This window comes from Gymnoscopelus microlampas (genome assembly GCF_963454915.1).
Source record: "Gymnoscopelus microlampas genome assembly, chromosome: 19".
Lineage (NCBI taxonomy): Eukaryota > Metazoa > Chordata > Actinopteri > Myctophiformes > Myctophidae > Gymnoscopelus > Gymnoscopelus microlampas.
The window spans coordinates 20,518,458-20,540,336 of NC_139956.1; the positions used below are offsets into that span (position 1 = coordinate 20,518,458).

Below are 21,879 nucleotides of genomic sequence, written 5' to 3' on the forward strand. Positions count from 1 at the left end.
TGTAAAACATATTGATAATCATCACAGGTGTACAAGAGACCTAGGGGCACATTAATATATAGTTGTTGGGCGATAACTATGTTTTTTGGATTTTCTTCGATTTTTCTAAAGATTACATTGAAACGGATGGGATTCTGTAATATTTCAATAATTTATTATTAATAATTGCTGCTGTAAAACATATTGATAATCATCACAGGTGTACGAGAGACCATGGGGAACATTAATATATAGTTGTTGGGCGATAACTATGTTTTGGGGATTTTTTTCGATTTTTCTAAAGATTACATTGAAATGGATGGGATTCTGTAATATTTCAATAATTGATTATTAATAATTGCTGCTGTAAAACATATTGATAATCATCACAGATGTACAAGAGACCATGGGGCACATTAATATATAGTTGTTGGGCGATAACTATGTTTTTTGGATTTGTTATGATTTTTCTAAAGATTACATTGAAACGGACGGGATTCTGTAATATTTCAATAATTTATTATTAATAATTGCTGCTGTAAAATATATTGATAATCATCACAGGTGTACAAGAGACCTAGGGGCACATTAATATATAGTTGTTGGGTGATAACTATGTTTTTTGGATTTGTTATGATTTTTCTAAAGATTACATTGAAACGGATGGGATTCTGTAATATTTCAATAATTTATTATTAATAATTGCTGCTGTAAAACATATTGATAATCATCACAGGTGTACAAGAGACCATGGGGAACATTAATATATAGTTGTTGGGTGATAACTATGTTTTTTGGATTTTCCCCCCGATTTTTCTAAAGATTACATTGAAATGGATGGGATTCTGTAATATTTCAATAATTTATTATTAATAATTGCTGCTGTAAAACATATTGATAATCATCACAGGTGTACAAGAGACCATGGGGCACATTGATATATAGTTGTTGGGCGATAACTATGTTTTTTGGATTTTTTATGATTTTTCTAAAGATTACATTGAAATGGATGGGATTCTGTAATATTTCAATAATTTATTCTTAATAAATGCTGCTGTAAACAATATTGATAATCATCACAGGTGTACAAGAGACCATGGGGAACATTAATATATAGTTGTTGGGTGATAACTATGTTTTTTGGATTTGTTAAGATTTTTCTAAAGGTTACATTGAAACGAATGGGATTCTGTAATATTTCAATAATGTATTATTAATACTTGCTGCTGTAAAACATATTGATAATCATCACAGCTTTACAAGAGACCATGGGGCACATTAATATATAGTTGTTGGGTGATAACTATGTTTTTTGAATTTTTTATGATTTTTTGAAAGATTACATTGAAATCGATGGGGATTCTGTAATATTTCAATATTTTATTATTAATAATTGCTACTGTAAAACATATTGGTAATGATCACAGGTGTACAAGAGACCATGGGGCACATTAATATATAGTTGTTGGGTGATAACTATGTTTTTTGGATTTCTTATGATTTTTCTAAAGATTACATTGAAACGGATGGGATTCTGTAATATTTCAATAATTTATTATTAATAATTGCTGCTGTAAAACATATTGATAATCATCACAGGTGTACAAGAGACCATGGGGAACATTAATATATAGTTGTTGGGTGATAACTATGTTTTTTGGATTTTCCCCCCGATTTTTCTAAAGATTACATTGAAATGGATGGGATTCTGTAATATTTCAATAATTTATTATTAATAATTGCTGCTGTAAAACATATTGATAATCATCACAGGTGTACAAGAGACCATGGGGCACATTAATATATAGTTGTTGGGCGATAACTATGTTTTTTGGATTTTTTATGATTTTTCTAAAGATTACATTGAAATGGATGGGATTCTGTAATATTTCAATAATTTATTCTTAATAAATGCTGCTGTAAAACATATTGATAATCATCACAGGTGTACAAGAGACCATGGGGAACATTAATATATAGTTGTTGGGTGATAACTATGTTTTTTGGATTTGTTAAGATTTTTCTAAAGGTTACATTGAAACGAATGGGATTCTGTAATATTTCAATAATGTATTATTAATACTTGCTGCTGTAAAACATATTGATAATCATCACAGCTTTACAAGAGACCATGGGGCACATTAATATATAGTTGTTGGGTGATAACTATGTTTTTTGAATTTTTTATGATTTTTGAAAGATTACATTGAAATCGATGGGGATTCTCTAATATTTCAATATTTTATTATTAATAATTGCTACTGTAAAACATATTGGTAATGATCACAGGTGTACAAGAGACCATGGGGCACATTAATATATAGTTGTTGGGTGATAACTATGTTTTTTGGATTTCTTATGATTTTTCTAAAGATTACATTGAAACGGATGGGATTCTGTAATATTTCAATAATTTATTATTAATAATTGCTGCTGTAAAACATATTGATAATCATCACAGGTGTACAAGAGACCTAGGGGCACATTAATATATAGTTGTTGGGTGATAACTATGTTTTTTGTATTTGTTATGATTTTTCTAAAGATTACATTGAAACGGATGGGATTCTGTAATATTTCAATAATTTATTATTAATAATTGCTGCTGTAAAACATATTGATAATCATCACAGGTGTACAAGAGACCATGGGGAACATTAATATATAGTTGTTGGGTGATAACTATGTTTTTATATTTTCTTCGATTTTTCTAAAGATTACATTGAAACGGATGGGATTCTGTAATATTTCAATAATTTATTATTAATAATTGCTGCTGTAAAACATATTGATAATCATCACAGGTGTACAAGAGACCATGGGGAACATTAATATATAGTTGTTGGGTGATAACTATGTTTTTTGGATTTTCCCCCCGATTTTTCTAAAGATTACATTGAAATGGATGGGATTCTGTAATATTTCAATAATTTATTATTAATAATTGCTGCTGTAAAACATATTGATAATCATCACAGGTGTACAAGAGACCATGGGGCACATTAATATATAGTTGTTGGGCGATAACTATGTTTTTTGGATTTTTTATGATTTTTCTAAAGATTACATTGAAATGGATGGGATTCTGTAATATTTCAATAATTTATTCTTAATAAATGCTGCTGTAAAACATATTGATAATCATCACAGGTGTACAAGAGACCATGGGGAACATTAATATATAGTTGTTGGGTGATAACTATGTTTTTTGGATTTGTTAAGATTTTTCTAAAGGTTACATTGAAACGAATGGGATTCTGTAATATTTCAATAATGTATTATTAATACTTGCTGCTGTAAAACATATTGATAATCATCACAGCTTTACAAGAGACCATGGGGCACATTAATATATAGTTGTTGGGTGATAACTATGTTTTTTGAATTTTTTATGATTTTTTGAAAGATTACATTGAAATCGATGGGGATTCTGTAATATTTCAATATTTTATTATTAATAATTGCTACTGTAAAACATATTGGTAATGATCACAGGTGTACAAGAGACCATGGGGCACATTAATATATAGTTGTTGGGTGATAACTATGTTTTTTGGATTTCTTATGATTTTTCTAAAGATTACATTGAAACGGATGGGATTCTGTAATATTTCAATAATTTATTATTAATAATTGCTGCTGTAAAACATATTGATAATCATCACAGGTGTACAAGAGACCTAGGGGCACATTAATATATAGTTGTTGGGTGATAACTATGTTTTTTGGATTTGTTATGATTTTTCTAAAGATTACATTGAAACGGATGGGATTCTGTAATATTTCAATAATTTATTATTAATAATTGCTGCTGTAAAACATATTGATAATCATCACAGGTGTACAAGAGACCATGGGGCACATTAATATATAGTTGTTGGGCGATAACTATGTTTTTTGGATTTTTTATGATTTTTCTAAAGATTACATTGAAATGGATGGGATTCTGTAATATTTCAATAATTTATTCTTAATAAATGCTGCTGTAAAACATATTGATAATCATCACAGGTGTACAAGAGACCATGGGGAACATTAATATATAGTTGTTGGGTGATAACTATGTTTTTTGGATTTGTTAAGATTTTTCTAAAGGTTACATTGAAACGGATGGGATTCTGTAATATTTCAATAATGTATTATTAATACTTGCTGCTGTAAAACATATTGATAATCATCACAGCTTTACATGAGACCATGGGGCACATTAATATATAGTTGTTGGGTGATAACTATGTTTTTTGGATTTTTTATGATTTTTCTAAAGATTACATTGAAATGGATGGGATTCTGTAATATTTCAATCATTTATTATTAATAATTGCTGCTGTAAAACATATTGATAATCATCACAGGTGTACAAGAGACCATGGGACACATTAATATATAGTTGTTGGGTGATAACTATGTTTTTTGGATTTTTTTATGATGTTTCTAAAGATTACATTGAAATGGATGGGATTCTGTAATATTTCAATCATTTATTATTAATAATTGCTGCTGTAAAACATATTGATAATCATCACAGGTGTACAAGAGACCATGGGACACATTCATATATAGTTGTTGGGTGATAACTATGTTTTTTGAATTTTTTATGATTTTCTGATAAATTACATTGAAATGGATGGGATTCTGTAATATTTCAATATTTTATTATTAATAATCGGTACAGTAAAATATATTGGTAATAATCACATATTGTAAAGGACACACATGGGCACAATAACATTTAGTTGCTGGGTGATAACTATGTTTTTAGATTTTTTTATGATTTCCCAAAAAATACATTAAACTCTATGGGATTCTGTAATATTACAATATTTTATTATTAATAATTTGTGCAGTAAAACATTTCGGTAATAATCACAGACGAGAACATTAGACACAAACAATGTTTTTAGTTTGTTTTATTACATTTTTACATGTATATATTGAAGTAACTGGGATTTACGATTTCATTGAACGCACCATCAGTTCGCCTAATCGTAAAAAGCCACGTAGCTGCGCAATCATTTTTGAAGCACGGCTGGTGCGACCGACTCTATCTGAAGAGCGGCCAGCGTGACCGCAGTGTTTAACCACTACATTTGCTCGCTGTGGGACTACATAACTTGGATAACATTTAAATGTATGTTTAAATATATCTAGACTTTACGTTTAAATATTTTGTAGAGTTGAGCAGCAAAACCATTATAATAACCCGAAATCAAAGTGCGGAACCCTTGATTTTCAGACAAGGATCTAGTGGGATTCTTGAGGAGTGAGACACAAGACGTAAACGCTAGTTGAAAGAAATTAAATCAAATTTCCTCGCCAATTTATTTAGCAGAAAGACACGGACACCGTGCACACGTATACTTATAGCAATAAAATAGATATTCGGAGAACAAAGAAGTCAACATGTTGATTAAAGTGAAGGTAAGGCGATTCTACCATGTAGTGATCAGTCATCCCAAACAAGGCGGTAGGCAGTTCAAATTACATTTACTCAAAAGTACAATTTTGAGGAATGTTAACTCTACTGGAGTATTTAAAAATGTCAGTGCTTTTAATTCTATTCCACTACATCAGAGGCAAATATTTTACTTTTAACTCCATTATTTGAAAACGTTACTTACTTTGCAGATATAAATGATTATATTATCAAACATACATTAACCACTTCAGCCCTATTTTATACATAGGCTATTTGAAAACAGCCGCGTTGTGATCTTGTGGATCTGCTATTTTCAAACATTTTAGTACTTTACTTTTCATACTTTAAGTATATTTTGATGCCAATACTTTTGTACTTTTACTCAAGTAACATTTTGAACACAGGCCTTTTACTTGTAACAGAGTATTTTTACATTGTGGTATTGCTACTTTTACTTAAAATAAAATATGTACTTCTTCCACCACTGGGGGTAGGCTACGTTATAATGTACTGTATAAGTGAACGATTCAGGTAGCCTAAATCAGAGCTCTGTTTTTTCTTTTCTTTCCACTTCCAGACACTTACTGGCAAGGAAATCGAGATTGACATTGAGCCCACAGACAAGGTATGCAATGCATGTTTCTTTTCCAAAATGGATTGATCGACGGAATACTTTATTAACTATAATAAATACTTTATTTATTATCCTTATCCTTAACAGTTGCAAATAGTACAGTGATACGATATTACAATGATTGCTAAAAGGATAACACAAAAAGTTTCCATTGTGGTCCTGTGTATTAAATTCATCGAGACATTTAACGACACACAATACAATAATATTAAACGAGACATCATCAACACTAGTATCAATAAACGTACCGTATACAGTATGTACAGTAACCAGGCTCATCAACAATCTGTCTTTGTGTCTGACAACCTTTTGTTCTTATGTTCTTATTTCCATTAAGGTGGAGCGGATCAAAGAGAGGGTCGAGGAAAAAGAAGGCATCCCTCCTCAGCAGCAGAGGCTGATTTACAGCGGCAAACAGATGTAAGGCTGAGATTCCATTGTTGTAGACAAGTTAGTAAAGTATACATTGTACAGGATGTTTCAATGGAGGTAGACAACAAAGAACAGTAGGGTAGGGCCTCCTAGCTGGCACTTCCGACTAGAGTCGTTCTTCAGGTTGCATTGATTGTCAAAATCAAAAATATCAAACCAAAAAATTAAACAAGTCCAGTTAACCCACACATGTAGGCTATATGTGATGCACATTTTTGCGTTGTTAGCTAATTAAATGCTCCAAGCGTGTATAGAATTGTACATGTATGTGTTTCTTTAGTCCACCATATACCACATACATTTGGAAGGACCTCATCTTGTCTGTCACCTCTTCTTCTCAGGAACGATGAGAAAACGGCAGCAGACTACAAGATCCAGGGTGGCTCTGTTCTCCATCTGGTCCTTGCACTTCGAGGAGGAGAGGAGATCCACCACTCTGTCGGAAGCCTCTACTCCATGCCTGCGTTGTAGCTAACGCTACCAAACCTGTCTTAGCCTCTGTCCTAGTATTGATTGGAGACATTGTGGATGGGACTGATATGGGTTGCTGAATACCACCTACTGGGTTGATGCATTGGAGGTAAAACAGTGCAGAGTTTTGCTTTGCTGTGCTTATGGCCAAAATGTTTCTGCCTTTACATGGCAGCCGACAGTCAACATTTTAATGAAAAACGGGCAGGAAATCCAAACTTAATGCCCATTGAGCAAGGTTTAAATGGCTGCCTTAAATGCCCAACCTCTTGTTTATCCATGGCTCCAGGAATGGGTCTTAGTTGGATTAGTCTTGTCCTATTGAATCAAATTAAAACAAAGATTCCACCAGGGTGTTTTTTTTTCCTTCTCTTCTCTTCCTCTTCTTCTTTTTGGAGAGCCAGCCCCGGAAAACACAGACGCAGTTGCAGCGTTACTGTTCTTGTAAAAATCCACCCTTCAAACACAATATTTTCCACTGGAGCATCTTCCTTGCTCTCTTTTACATATCTTAAGACTATTGGATATATCAGTGACACGAGTCATTCAATGTAGTTTCATCAGATCTGTGAAGGAGTAATAAGGAGATATAGGAAGATAACATACAGTATGTAAGTAACAACACATTTGTCTGAAGTTGCATATTGAGCTAGTTTTTAGCTAGTACTGAGCATGAAAGACAAATTTGACCTCAAATGATATGAATACACTTGCAAGTGGTATTGCCAATGGCGTAGCAAGTTGGCTAGGAATACAATGTGATCGCATGCAGGACATTGCCTCAGTTTACGGGTGTTGGTGAGAAATTCATTCACTTTGAAAGTATCAATATTTGGTTAAAAGGTTAACATTTAATACGGTGAGTTCATATTTCTCCCACTCCCAGAACAAGAAACTGAAGGGGATTTTGAGATTAAGTTTACTGTTCATTTTGAATGTGTGTGATATTAATGATGACACTGAATAAGTTTGTCCTGTGTAATAAACTTGCAGTATGGAGCTATTCAAATAGGTGCCATGACTACCATGTTTCTTGTAACTACTCCTACGCACTCTTTGCATAAAGGCAACTGTTTTCAACACAATAATGCAAAATGTAACTCACTTATAGTAAGTATATATTTATTCTTATCACACACTCATCACCATTATGTACATTAACTTTTGAACAAAAATAGTATTAATGTTGACATAATAAGTGGAATGTGCCTACAGTGATAGGCTGCAGACAGCAAAAGACAACCTACTATAGAATAAATCTTATGACACCAGCCAGCACCAACCAGAATGTTAGACTAGACAGTATTGATAGAAAAGAATTTCCGGCCTTGTGGCCTAGAGGATATCATAAAAGAGCTTCCTTCTACATACACCAGAGGCTTGTTTTGGTCTGTATCAAAGCAAGAAGTGATGACCTGACTTGCAGCTTATCAAGAACTGGGCAGCAGCAAGATAGTAGGGCACAATGGAAATATACTGTATAAACTACTATTGCCACTAGCTGAAAGCAAACAATGTAATGGGGGGGGGGGGGGGTAAGCCATGACTCGTGGTGTATATGATCTTTGCAAAAGTTCACATGGATGCCACCATATTCTGAGGTGAAAAAGACTTCATGTGTCGGTAATGGTTATTTAGTGAGACATAATGTTCTGATCTTGATGACATCTATGTTTATGTAAATATGAACCATACAGTACATAAGCGCACAAATCACATCATAAGTTGAGAAACCCTGCTATCCTTCCATCAAGCTATGCAATAATTGCCCAAATTGATTGTACATTCCTCATCATTTCATGTGCATTTGCATTTCTGACGAAGCTATGACATTGCCTACTGTTATCTAGAGGTGGTGGTTTATCAGTGTTTTTTTTTACATGTATTTGATTAAAGTTGTCCCCTGAGCAATTAATTCCTAATGCCACTGGTTAAAGATTTTAAGACTTACAATGAAGCAATTCGTCAAAGCTCTGGTGTTTATTCTTAGTTTTTTGGCAGTGTGAGTGTTTAAAAAGGCAGTTTGAATGCTCTGAGAATTCCATAGTCGGTACACAGGAATATGCGTATGTGTGTGTGCATGCGTGCGTGCGTGCGTGTGTGCGTGTGTGTGTGTGTGTGTGTGTGTGAGAGAGTGTGTGTGTGTGTGTGTGTGTGTGTGAGAGAGTGCATGTGTGTGCGCGCACACGCACATGCGCATGCATGTTTATGTAAGTCCATCGTGTTTCTACTCCTTTATCAACAACCTATACCTATACTTATATACTGTAACTCATCAGACAATATAGATGGAGCAGATTTATTTAGGGGTGAAATTTCAACCATTGCCAAGGCAGCTGCTAATATTGCACTCAAATTTCTAGTGATAATGTACAATAAAATAGTTGACCCCCTAAATAAAGACCTACCAGAGTCCTCTGATATTTAAACACAGATCAGATACATAAGTTACAAAAACACATTTACTGATACACTGACACTAAGACATCTTCATAAACACTAAAGCCTAATTCATAAGAAGTATAAATTAGGCTTAACTCCACAGACTTGACTTCCACATGAAAGACAATGAGCCCCTACAACTATTTTCCTCACAAGCATTCATGTGTCGGTGGTGGTATTTGCTGCAGTGGGGTGCACAACATTAACAATACCACTAATAATTTCTGCCTGCTAGTCTATAGGCTATGGTTTGTCTTGAGACTAACAAGCACATTTGTGAAGCAGAACGTGTCCGTTCTGTGCCTATATATGTATCTTCTTTGCAGTCGTTGCCCATCTTTGATTGTCTGTTTCTATGGGTAGATTATTTCAGTAGTGTCCAGTTTAAAAGAAACCGCTGAGTCAACGTGAGATTTCAAAAACGGACACTTTCTATTTGTGTTTCCTTTGACATGAAGATCTATTAAAACAAAAATAAATCAGTATAAATCAGCTCTCTACACCAATGATAACAATACTGCACTGATACCTACAGTACGTACAGAATATATATCATAATTAAGGCAATTAAAAGTAACTGATTCTGCACCAGAATACACCACTATTTGACAGGTACAAACCAGATCACACATCAGTTTTAAGGTTAATACCTCTGCAGTTGCAAGAGTAAAAAAAACTACAATAATAAAAACAAATGATATAAACAATTATGACAATTACAAAAACATTTTGGAATCACAGTCGTTTAAAAAAATAACATACAGCATTTAGTGTACTTGACAATGTGAAATAACTTGATCTGAATCGGATGTTTCGACAATCAAAATACAGCTTTGACATGTTGAATGCATGACAAATAAAATGTACAATGTGACAGACAAAACATTAATGAATAAACACAAAAAAGTGTATCCACCACGGTAGAGTAAGAGTCTTTAAAATAAAATAAAAAGGTTGCTCTTACAGTAGGAGTGTACAGGAGGTGTGTGGAGGGGGAGAAAAAGTGAGGAAGAGGAGAGGATGAGGATAATGACAGTGGGGATGTATGTGCCAGTGGCAGGTGGGGTGGAGGGGCCGTGTTTAAACGAATGACTAGCTTCCATTGCTTCTACTGAAGCTTCCATTAAAAACCCCAAATTATAGCGAGAGAAGTTGGTTGGAGTCCACCGTCCTCCAAACATCTCATGATATTTGGCACAGTGTGTCGTGATCGAGAGAATGCTAAAATCAAACGCAAACGCTATGAGGCACAAGTGTTTACCAGAGAATCGACCTAGCTACTAAGTCACCAGAGTGAGTGTATGTGCACGTGTCTTTGTGCATGTATGCACGGTGCGCACGCATTTGACTGCATAACGTGTGTTTCTTTGGGGGGCAGGTGCTGGCAGAAGACAAAACTGTGTGTTATTAACAGTCCCCAGACTTTTGCGTTTCTCCGTCCTCCTCCCTGGCCAGAGGAGACCTGGCCTCCTTCATCTCCTCGCCCTCATCTGCAGTCCCTCTAGTTTCTGCTGGGTAAACCACCACGCACAGCTTCTGGCCCACGTACGTCATCTTGTCTGGAGGAGGACAGAGAGACAGACAGACAAATAGGGGAGTTTTAGGACAGTCACAATCGTATACTTACAGATCGCATGATGAACTTAAAGGACATTATCACTGTTATGGCATGTTTAGACAATTGCCTACATGTCATGTACACTTTACATCTCTGCAGAGTGCCGAATGTTCCCGCTTTGAGAAATTGTCAGTATTAATGTATTAAGTATGCATGACTAAGGACTAAACATGAAACCAGAATGGTCCTTTAAGGCAACCATACCTGTTTTTATATTTATGTGACAGTGTTTTTCATATATTCCCTGGGCAATGCATTTCGCTATGACAATGCTCACATTGTATTCTGAACATTGATTTGAAATCCTTCTACTGTACAGTACATACGCTGTCCCCGAAAGACGGAAGTGAGACAGTTAAATTGACCTACCGACGAAGGCATCGAAGCACTGTGGCTTGTTGTCCCAGTAGACTCCCAGGAAGTAGACAGGAACACCAGTCAGCATGATGGCCAGGCCGATGCCGCACACCACAGGCTCAGAGTATAGTGAGAAGATGAGCAGGAAGGCCCAGAACAACAGGTAGATAACTGGCCAGATTAGGCTGATCTGTAGAGGAGATAGATAAGAGATAGAAAGAGAGAGTGAGTGAGAGAGGAGAACATTCATTTGTATAACCATGTTGATCAGGTGAGGGTTAAACAGTATCTTTAAACTGTTTGGAGGCTCAGATGCTTGGCACGTGACACGTCAGGACAATTGAAACAGCGTCAGATAAGTTCATGTCTAGCCTCATGTACATACCTGCTAATTGTTTATTCTATACAGTGTGTAAATATCTTAGATTTTTCTCTTGACCTGTTGACCTGTTTCTTTTTCTTTTGAAATGTTTCATGTGTTTTTTCTCCTTGCTCTTCCTCACTCTGCCCCCCCTTTCTTGAAAACTACGAACGATGGAGCTTGCACGAAAAATTATTTCAGCTACGTCTTTACACTTGTAAACCTGTGATGTGACAATAACGTTTATTCTGATTCTGATTCTTTAAGTTATAGAAATGCTTTGAATATATTGTGATTGCATAAATGTTTCTGGCTTGCCTTGTATAGCTCTGTGTGGCAAAACCACATCCAAGCAAGTTACAAACAAACAATCAATAAGAATCATTTCTAACTGACTGACATGGGGCCTTGCTAGTAGGTTCACCTTATCGAGCAGAGCTGTTTGCCTTTCCATTAACAGCAGATCTATTATACTAACAGCACAGCATAGCTAACATGCTACCTTTGGCTAATAAGAGTAATGTCATCATTTGTCTAGTCAAGAAGACAGAGTGGCGGTAGCGTAGTGAGCACTGGGGCACAGTGCCAGCATCTCCATGTGCACTCACTTTAATTGGTCGGACCATGTTGGGTTGCCTAATGCGCAGGACAATCTGCCCAGCAACCGTAACTCCATAGAAGAGGTAGTTGATGAAGCCCACATAGTTGATGAGGGTGTACATGTCACTGGTACACAGCATCAGCAGGGTGGACAGACACTGGAGGAAGATGAAGGATAGTCAGTGGTGACAGCATAAAGGGACCAGTGGTTATAGCCACATAGGCACTTTGCATTGGTGGTCCTATTTGTACAAATTCAGGGTTAGTTTAGGAAGTACTCACAGTGAAGAGCAGGGCAGGGATTGGGGTGCAGCGCTTCACATGAATCATAGCCAGCAGACGTGGGAGGTGGCCTTCCCTGGCGCCAGCGAAGAACAAGCTGTTAGAGAGAGAGGGGGGGGGGGGGGGGGTTACATCGTCAAACAGCTCAAACGTTCAGTCCAGTGAGATGTCGGACGCATGAGATATTTCAATTGTGGTAAATGAAGAGGAAAGAACATCATGGAAGAAAAGGACTATATGGGAGATTAAGAAATGAGAGATTAGGTATGAAACGGAAGCTCAGCAGAATGGTTCTCAAAATTCAAATGGTAAAATGACCCTTTTCCTTGCTCAATTCCGCTTACATAGATGGCAGATGGTTAAGTGCTGTGTTCACCACCACCGAGGACAATACCATGAATGCCAGAACATCCAGAATACATTTGTATAATAAACCTGGGTGATATATAATGAAATGCATATCCCCAAAACAGCTCTCAAACTGAAATAGTAAGAAACCCTGCTATTATGTTTGATCAATTAGTCATTTGGGACACGCAGCTTATAATAAATAGATCTGTGGCTTTTTGACTGGCATGCCAGGAAGTTTAGAAGGTCTACAAGAAAGTGTTTGAAGGACACACGTGTCGTGTATACTTCACGACGATACACCAAACATGTAAAACAAACACTTGGGTGAGAATTGTTTGCCACTATTCAACCTACAGTAGGTCAGGAAGTTGATAGTGAGCTAACTAACCGTGAGGAGGTGAAGAGGGAGCCGTTGACTCCTCCGAAGGTGGAGAGAGCCACGGAGATGGGCATGATCCACGACATGAAACCGAGCAGCTTCTCACCAAACGTCTGGGACAGACAGATGAAGTTGAGATAGATGAGAGTGAGGGGGAATGAGGGAGTAAGGAACAGACAAGGTGATGGTTAGGCACATCAAAACCACAACAACCGTATTTTAGACCTATTCATATTTTAATGTCACACTGCACTGCATTGGCTCTAGAAATACCACATTTTATGGCTGTGAATCCCAACCTGTGGGCCAGGGCCACTGGTAGCCTGCACCCTGCGAGGGTATTGCCAGTGGGTTCTCAAATCATTGGCAAGACACTAAGATTTTAATAACATTAATGTAAAATAATATTATGGTATTGTGATGGCATCTCTCGAGGAGCAAGGCTCCCAAAGCAAGGATGACAGACCAGTCTGCAAGTATACATACATACAACATCCTAGGTTTAATCTAGCATGCTCACGAGCAGTTCCTGGGTGCTGGCTTAAATACCCTCTTATCATTCCCTATCAGGCAGACAGAATCAAGCTATTCTTTCAATATTAGCTTCCTGCATCCATCATCAAATTGATGCTGCAGACCTAATATGTGCAGTCTGTTCTCTCATCTCTATTTGAATCACAGACCTTTAGAAACAAGGGTCATTGGCTGGTCATTGTGACTTGTCCAGATATCATGTGTCACCATGTTTCATCATTCTTAATATAGCAGTTCAAGCGAGACAGTTATGACGCAATCTCTCGAACTACCAAATTAGCAGATCTACAAGCTCATGTAGTCTGACCACTAAGTATTTACTCAAAAACATATACGCAGTGTGTGATATTAATCTTGCATATCAATGTAAAGTATATAAATTCCATTACAGAAAGGGTAGGGAACCACCTTTCATGGTTAATAATGTGTCTTGAATGCAAACGCATGCGGCAATGTCAGAGCATTGACACCGCAAGGCCACTAGAGAGCGTGAGAGGCCTTCCACAATCAACGCGTGCATTTGTTTGAGATCACAGGACCACCCTGCACCCCCCGCCCTGGGTGGGGCTACTTACCACTGCAACAGCATTGGAGGCAAGCAGCTCCTGAGGGCTCATGGCTGTGACGTAGGCGATGTTGGCAAAGACGTAGACGAACGTCACCAGGGGTATGGAGATGAAGATGGCACGAGGAAGGTTCCTGGAGAAGGCAAAAACTGAGATATTAGTGGACAAAAAAGTGGAGAATAGAAGGAAGGAAATGGAGGAGAGATTTGAAAGAAGAAAGAAAGATAAAAGATAGAGCACACACGTGCGTGCGTGCGTGCGTGCGTGCGTGCGTGCGTGCGTGCGTGCGTGTGTGCGTGCGTGTGTGTGTGTGTGTGTGTGTTTGTGACCGAGGAACAGAGATATTTGAAAGAGGATATTAAAGAGGAAGGTTTGATGAGGGGTATTATTGGATATTAAGGTTAATAAAAGGACATGACAATTATATTAAGAAGGGGCAGGGGAAAATACAGTATATTAACAAAAGGAAATGAGGAATGAAATCAATTTCTATACACAAAATGAAAATGACAAAATTACATTCATATTTTCTGAGCAAGAATTTCTCTCATGCTAAGTGAAATTAAATTAAATTAAACCCAGAATGACTGAAGGTGGACCAGGTCTGGTACTGAAGTGGATGATTTAGTAAGGAAGGATCATGCTAACTACTCTGAACTACCGGTGGCAAGCCGATGACAACAAAGTGTCCCCAATGGTGGCCAACCCAACCTAAAAAAGTGTCCACGTGTTTATTTAGTCATTTCCTTAGCATTAGTTGTAGCTGACAGCTGACAGCATCAACATTTCTTCAGTGCTGTTTAAAGCAATGGTTCTCAAAGGGACGTCCGGGGACCCCTTGGGGTCCTTGAAGTCGTTCCAGGGGGTCCCAAGGGAAATGATTGATAGGAACCAAATGGACCCTTATAGGTCTGTAACTCTGAGAGTGTTCAAATGGAACCAAATCCATTTGTACACTCTCAGAGTTATGGGGGTCCGTGGTCTAATCATGCATTCCAATCTGGTGGTCCTGGTTAGAGAACCACTGGTTTAAAGGCATTTCCAGCCACCAAAAGCTGTTCTTACACATAGGGGTCGACCAACTCCTCCGTGACGTAGTTGAGGAAGTTCCATCCTCCGTAGGCGAAGGAGCCTTGTAGGAACGCCAGGGCGATCAAACCCACATCATAATCCTGGAACGGCTCAAAGGCATTGGCTGGTTCCAACCAGTAATACTCTCCTGTAGAAAGGACAAGGTCAATGCAATATTAATGACACAAGGTTTGCTGCATAATAAATCTCTCTTACATTTCTTGAATGTATTCTGTGTTATAATAGAGGAGAAGAGATTGGCATGGTACATAAACGACGAGCACAGGGGGAACAGACAAAGGTGGGAGGGCATTATATGGCATTGTTATAAATTCCCTTCTCTTTTGTCTTGAGTTTCATGTTACGTTTGTTTTGTTCAGGCACCATTTTGGGCAGCTAAGTTTTCCACTTCAGTCAGGCCTTTAGTTAGCCCTGCGAGTGTTGGGGTCCTCAGTGTTTACATTGAACTCACGTTGAGACGGTCCGCAGCGTCTCACGTCCCTTTATTTGTATGAGTGCGTTCATGAAGAGTAAGTTACTACTGTATTGCACAACTTGTATTAATGCTTAATGCTGCTATGTATGTGTAGAGAATGTTGTGTAGGGTACATGACGTTTCTGAGGCCATATGTGTGTGCATTTCTGTGCTGCTGAGTTGGTTAGCTCACATGCTAATTTAAGCTAGCCTGGCCAGCTAGTTGTGGTCAGTGGCTATTCTATTAATTGTAAAGTCATTTCATTACCCTGTGAATTGTTTGTACATCTTAACTAAATGTTAATTCATATACATGCTGTACATTATTAGTGATGTAGCTAATTCTTTTATTGTGATAATTATTTCCAGTAGAAATAATTGTACATTTGTTATTTTATTCTGTTTACAGAACTACCACTCAATACAGTCCTTTGCTATTCATATCATCATCCTTCATCCAATCTGCCATTCCCATGTACTGCTGCAATCTTTATATAAAGACAAACAAAGTAATTCTGGAGTCCACGTCTGCTCTTTTACCGGAGTAACTGTCCTGGGTGAAGAGGTCCCAGCAGAAATATTTATAACAAAGAGTAATCTCCATTATTGGTCCTTCCGAACCGGACTATCTTTATCCACGACGGTACCATGGACTCCCAGAGAACATTAACAGCAGCCGGAGATGCAGCACAACTACAGGGAAGACTGCGACAGTTTCCAGCACACCTGCAAGCCTATAAGGTTAGCTTGCCACAGTCCCTCATGCCTAATACTGCCCCTTCTAAAGACGACAGCATGAAGGCCAGCGTACAGCAGCTGCGGTCACTCAGCCTGCAGACCGAGTTTGCAGCTACAGGTGACCAGCTACACACCGCGCCCGGGCCATCTACCTGTCCATCTACAGTAGGAGCAGTCAATAGGACAGGTGAATGGAACATGGCATCATGTGCTATTAACATGTCTAGCCTGCAGAACAGGCATGAGAGACTCCAATCACCAGCCCCCTCAGAACAGAGCTGCTACAGTCAGAGCCTAACCGAACACAGCTTTAATACTAGCAGCCCTGGTTACCCCCAAGCAACAACAGCCTCAATGTCAAGCCAAAGTCAACAGAGCCACATGTTGGCTCAGTCCCCACCGCCTACAATGACCTTTGTACCACTACTCAGAGCAGCACCTACATCGCCACCCCCCACCACAACGAGTATGGTCATGGCGCAGTCTAACTACCAGACAATGCAATCTGTGGGCCACATGGGTCAGTCAATGTCGACAGCTCCAGGGTACCAGCCTGCTTACCAGCCGAACCAGCCTGTGTCACCAACTGCAGACATCACGCGCGGTAGTGCCATGGCGGGCACACAGACTCTATATCAGCCTATGCCAATAACACCTGCACATCCAGCAAGTCACTACGCGGCAGCTCTGCCCGCACAATCAGTATACCAGACAGCAACGGCGCTGCACCCCGCACATCAGTCACCCGCTGCTCCTGCCCTCGCGCCAGTAGGTCAGCACCCAGCAGCGACGCCTCAGCAGCATCAGCTCACCCTAGCCATGCCACAGTCACCTGCTGCACATGCCCTTCAGACAGTAAGCCAGCACCCAGCAGCTATGCCTGTACAGTACCAACCATCTACCTGGGTAGCAGCACCTTCACCACACCTACCGGCAGCGGCCCTGCAACCAGCGCACCAGTCTTCACCAGTCATCTCTGCACAGCCAGTGTATCAAATGCCTGTGTGCCAACAGAGCTACCAGTCTCAATCAGTGTATCAGCACCAGCCTGCTCCAGTAACACAGGCGACCTATCAGCAGGTGTCTCCAGCATATGGCCCGGTACCGTCCCAATCAGCATTTACCCTGCCAGCTCAGCCAGCCTATCAGCACGTGTCTCCAGCATATGGCTCAGTACCGTCCCAACCTGTATCAGCCCAGCAAGTCCAATATGACTATCATCAGCCCTATCCTGCTCCTGTCCTTCAGCCCCAGCCAGCTCTAGTAACTCAGCGAGCCTACCAGCAACTGTCTTCAGCACCAGGGCCAGCACCGACCCAGCCTGTAGCAGTCCTGCCAGTCCAATATGCCAGTCAGCTAGCCTATCAAATCCATCCTGCTCCAACACCTGGCCCAGTGCCATATCAACCGGTCCAGTATGTTCCTCAACCCTTTTATATGCCACCACAGACGCCATACGACTTCCAGCCCCACAGGCAGCCAGTTCCCATACCGCAACTCCCCAACCTGGTGCATGATAGTGAAAGAGAATTCACTGACCTGAAGATGGCGCTGGACCATCTACTCAACCCCCACACTGAACTCTCTGAACATTACAAGTACCGTGTGCTCATGGAGCACCTGGTTCTGGATGAAGCCAGGCTAATAGCCCAGTCCTGCAGGCATTATGCACAGCCCTACACCGCCGCCATACAGACCTTACAGCGGCAATATGGGCAGCCACATCAACTCGCACAAAGCGAGATTGCAGCCATCCTGAACTCTCCTGATCTCAAAGCAGGAGACTCCAGTGCCTTCCAGAGCTTTGCCCTTAGTATCGAACTGCTAGTAGCAATGCTGACGTCGCTGGAAGGGCCTAGCGGGATGGAAGTGATGTCGACCGGCCATGTCGATCGGCTCCTGAGTAAGCTCCCCAACCAATCGAGGGACAGCTTCGTGGAGCATCTACAAGCTCAAGGTCGCCTGAACACAAGCAGCCTAAACCCGTACAACCTCCGAGACCTCTCAGAATGGCTCAAGGCGAAAGCTGAAGCTCAACGTTTATCTGCAAAAATGGCACAGCGCCATCGGATTGATGTGCCACAACCCCCCAAGAGAGACAAGCAGGTTCCCACACACAGGCCTCACAACCGGCCTGTCTCAGTTTACCACGGTGCTGATGAGCTGGAATCGGACAGCAATCAACCTTCAGAGACATTCAGGTCAGAGGCTAAGCAACAGTGGTCCAAGAGAATGTGTCTGTTCTGTAAGAGCACCGAGCACTACCTCTCAGAGTGTCCAAACATCGGCCAGCACTCACCAGAAGAGGTTGAGAAGTGGATAACAGACGGCAATCGTTGTCGTAAGTGCGGTCGCACCAACCACGAGCAAGACGCCTGCACCCTAAAGAAAGCATGCAGTGAATGCCAGGAGGTTCACCTCAGAGTTCTCCATGCCATAGCCAAGCCAGGTCCCCATGTCTACCTCATCACACCAAAGGATCGTGCCTCACTCACCAACTCCCAGCAAGGGGGGAAGGTGTACCTCAAAGTGGTGCCAATCCTCATAAGCCATGGAAGAAAGTCACTGCACACATACGCAATCCTAGACGATGGGGCTGAGCGCACAATAATACTGCCAGCTGCAGTCCAACGCCTGGGACTTAGAGGCAAAGCTGAGACCCTCTCTCTGCGCACCATCCGCCAAGACGTGGCTTGCCTCACTGGTGCGTCGGTCAACTTCAATGTGGCCTCCCCGATTCAGCCTTCAAAACAGTACCCGGTTAAAGGCGCCTTCACCGCAGGTCGACTGGCCTTGTCAGAGCAATCCTACCCGGTTACTTCACTCCAACAGCGTCACCGTCACCTGCGAGGCCTCCAGCTGCAGAACTTCAGTAACGTGCAGCCGCTACTGCTTATCGGGGCAGATTGTTCCCACCTGATCACAGCCAAGGAGCCTGTCAGGTTCAGCTCCAGAGGTGGACCCGTAGCTGTTCGTACAGCGCTCGGCTGGGCAATCCAGGGTCCGGATGGTCTCCCACCTCATGCTACTTCCTGCTACTTCACATCACTCAAGCCAGCACAAGATGACCTCCACCAACATGATGAAGGTCTCACACAGCATCAGTGTGAACTCGACCCGCTAGCATTACAGTCCTGTTCAGACCAGGAGACTAGGAGCACCCCCGAAGCATGCACCAACGGGGTGAAGGACAGCGATACACTCCGGAATGCTACCACTCTGCTCCGTATTAAGGATGTGGCATTAGTGAGAGCAGCTCCCAAAGCAGTTATGCTCAGGCTCTGCAGTACAGAGAGACAGCTGCTAAAGGACAAAGCCAACACGCAGACCCGCGGCAAGACCCTACCGGAGCTAGCGGCACCGAATCGGTGGCTCCACGGATCACCACTCCCTCGTGATATGCCTGACAAATGGCCATCACTTACCACCTCCACAGAGCCAGAAGATGAGCTTAAACAAAATATCTTCAGCGGCCTCACACAGATAAGTCTGGCACCTCAAATACCAGACGTCACGCAGTCCAAAGGCTGCACAGTCCTGGCCAAAGTAACCCAGCAGTTCCCTCACGGGGCGGCAGCTGAACCCTCCTCACTTCAGTCTAACCTCAGATACAATGCAGTTCCCCTGCCAAAGGCCAGTCGAGTGGACTGCTTTCCAGAAGAGGTACAGCTGCTCAGGGATACGAAACCAGAGATGAATCATGTGACACTGAACAGGCTCCTGATTGGGCGGCGGGACGCCTTCCTGCCACAAGTAACCTACACTCTAGACCCACTCACCAGCACTTACCTGCGACCAGTAGCATACCTGGTTCAATTGCCAGACGTTTTTAAGGACAATTCTGACACAAGGACTGAGGTACCACCTTGAGGAATTTATTTGTCTTTACTTCATAGCCATGCTATTCAGGGGGCGGCTGTTATAAATTCCCTTCTCTTTTGTCTTGAGTTTCATGTTACGTTTGTTTTGTTCAGGCACCATTTTGGGCAGCTAAGTTTTCCACTTCAGTCAGGCCTTTAGTTAGCCCTGCGAGTGTTGGGGTCCTCAGTGTTTACATTGAACTCACGTTGAGACGGTCCGCAGCGTCTCACGTCCCTTTATTTGTATGAGTGCGTTCATGAAGAGTAAGTTACTACTGTATTGCACAACTTGTATTAATGCTTAATGCTGCTATGTATGTGTAGAGAATGTTGTGTAGGGTACATGACGTTTCTGAGGCCATATGTGTGTGCATTTCTGTGCTGCTGAGTTGGTTAGCTCACATGCTAATTTAAGCTAGCCTGGCCAGCTAGTTGTGGTCAGTGGCTATTCTATTAATTGTAAAGTCATTTCATTACCCTGTGAATTGTTTGTACATCTTAACTAAATGTTAATTCATATACATGCTGTACATTATTAGTGATGTAGCTAATTCTTTTATTGTGATAATTATTTCCAGTAGAAATAATTGTACATTTGTTATTTTATTCTGTTTACAGAACTACCACTCAATACAGTCCTTTGCTATTCATATCATCATCCTTCATCCAATCTGCCATTCCCATGTACTGCTGCAATCTTTATATAAAGACAAACAAAGTAATTCTGGAGTCCACGTCTGCTCTTTTACCGGAGTAACTGTCCTGGGTGAAGAGGTCCCAGCAGAAATATTTATAACAAAGAGTAATCTCCATTAGGCATAGTTTTAAAAAAAATCTAATTTTGTGAGGAAATTGGATCACTAGTACTTATCAATCTGCACACGATCAATCAGATAAGACAATGGCCGGTCTGTAGCAACTAGTCATCTAGGCCACAAAACACAGTTGCTGTCATCTGAAATTAGGAAACCTGCTGTGTTCGTCATCTAGCAGGTAGTCTGCCAGATTTCTATTTTCTACAGCTCACAACAAGCTGACAACACGCTACGATGATACATGTTGTGAGCTGATAGATCGTCTATTTTCACTATTTTTGAAATAGCGAAATGGTCACTTTTTTCCCCCCTGAAATGACTGCATGAAAGTGGGTCGCCTATGACTCTTTTACAACTGAATTCTCCCGTTGCTCTGAGAGGGCAAATCACCCATTGTGCTCTGCATTGTCTTCAAAGGCTCACACAGAAATCCTCCCCTGCATTTTGCTGTGTACATAGATTATTAGCCCAAGCTGTAGCCCCCTAGTCACCACG

General features: G+C 40.5%; 2 protein-coding genes across 2 annotated transcripts in view; one reads left to right on the forward strand and one right to left on the reverse strand.

Moving 5' to 3' along the window:
* Window positions 1-5,237: 5,237 nt before the first annotated feature.
* Window positions 5,238-7,546, forward strand: nedd8 (NEDD8 ubiquitin like modifier). The gene is made up of 4 exons (XM_084043451.1): window positions 5,238-5,400; window positions 5,976-6,023; window positions 6,370-6,452; window positions 6,806-7,546. Exons 1-4 carry the CDS (start codon window positions 5,383-5,385, stop codon window positions 6,933-6,935), a joined length of 279 nt encoding a protein of 92 aa, XP_083899577.1. The 5' UTR covers window positions 5,238-5,382; the 3' UTR covers window positions 6,936-7,546.
* A 2,765-nt stretch (window positions 7,547-10,311) lies between these two features.
* Window positions 10,312-21,879, reverse strand: part of slc7a8a (solute carrier family 7 member 8a) — a 29,218-nt gene continuing 17,650 nt past the window's right edge. Inside the window, exons 5-11 of the mRNA XM_084043436.1 lie at window positions 15,491-15,644; window positions 14,435-14,558; window positions 13,335-13,438; window positions 12,596-12,692; window positions 12,322-12,471; window positions 11,365-11,542; window positions 10,312-10,936 (exon numbers count right to left, since the gene is read on the reverse strand). Coding sequence (XP_083899562.1) covers window positions 10,785-10,936; window positions 11,365-11,542; window positions 12,322-12,471; window positions 12,596-12,692; window positions 13,335-13,438; window positions 14,435-14,558; window positions 15,491-15,644 — 959 coding nt within the window. The 3' untranslated portion in view covers window positions 10,312-10,784. The remainder of the gene's footprint in view (window positions 10,937-11,364; window positions 11,543-12,321; window positions 12,472-12,595; window positions 12,693-13,334; window positions 13,439-14,434; window positions 14,559-15,490; window positions 15,645-21,879) is intronic.

Excerpts from the sequence above, each read along its gene's own strand:
- nedd8 (XM_084043451.1), top strand. Across the intron at positions 6,024-6,369 it reads ACATTGAGCCCACAGACAAG|GTGGAGCGGATCAAAGAGAG; the intron begins GTATGCAATGCA and ends ATTTCCATTAAG. Across the intron at positions 6,453-6,805 it reads ATTTACAGCGGCAAACAGAT|GAACGATGAGAAAACGGCAG; the intron begins GTAAGGCTGAGA and ends TCTTCTTCTCAG.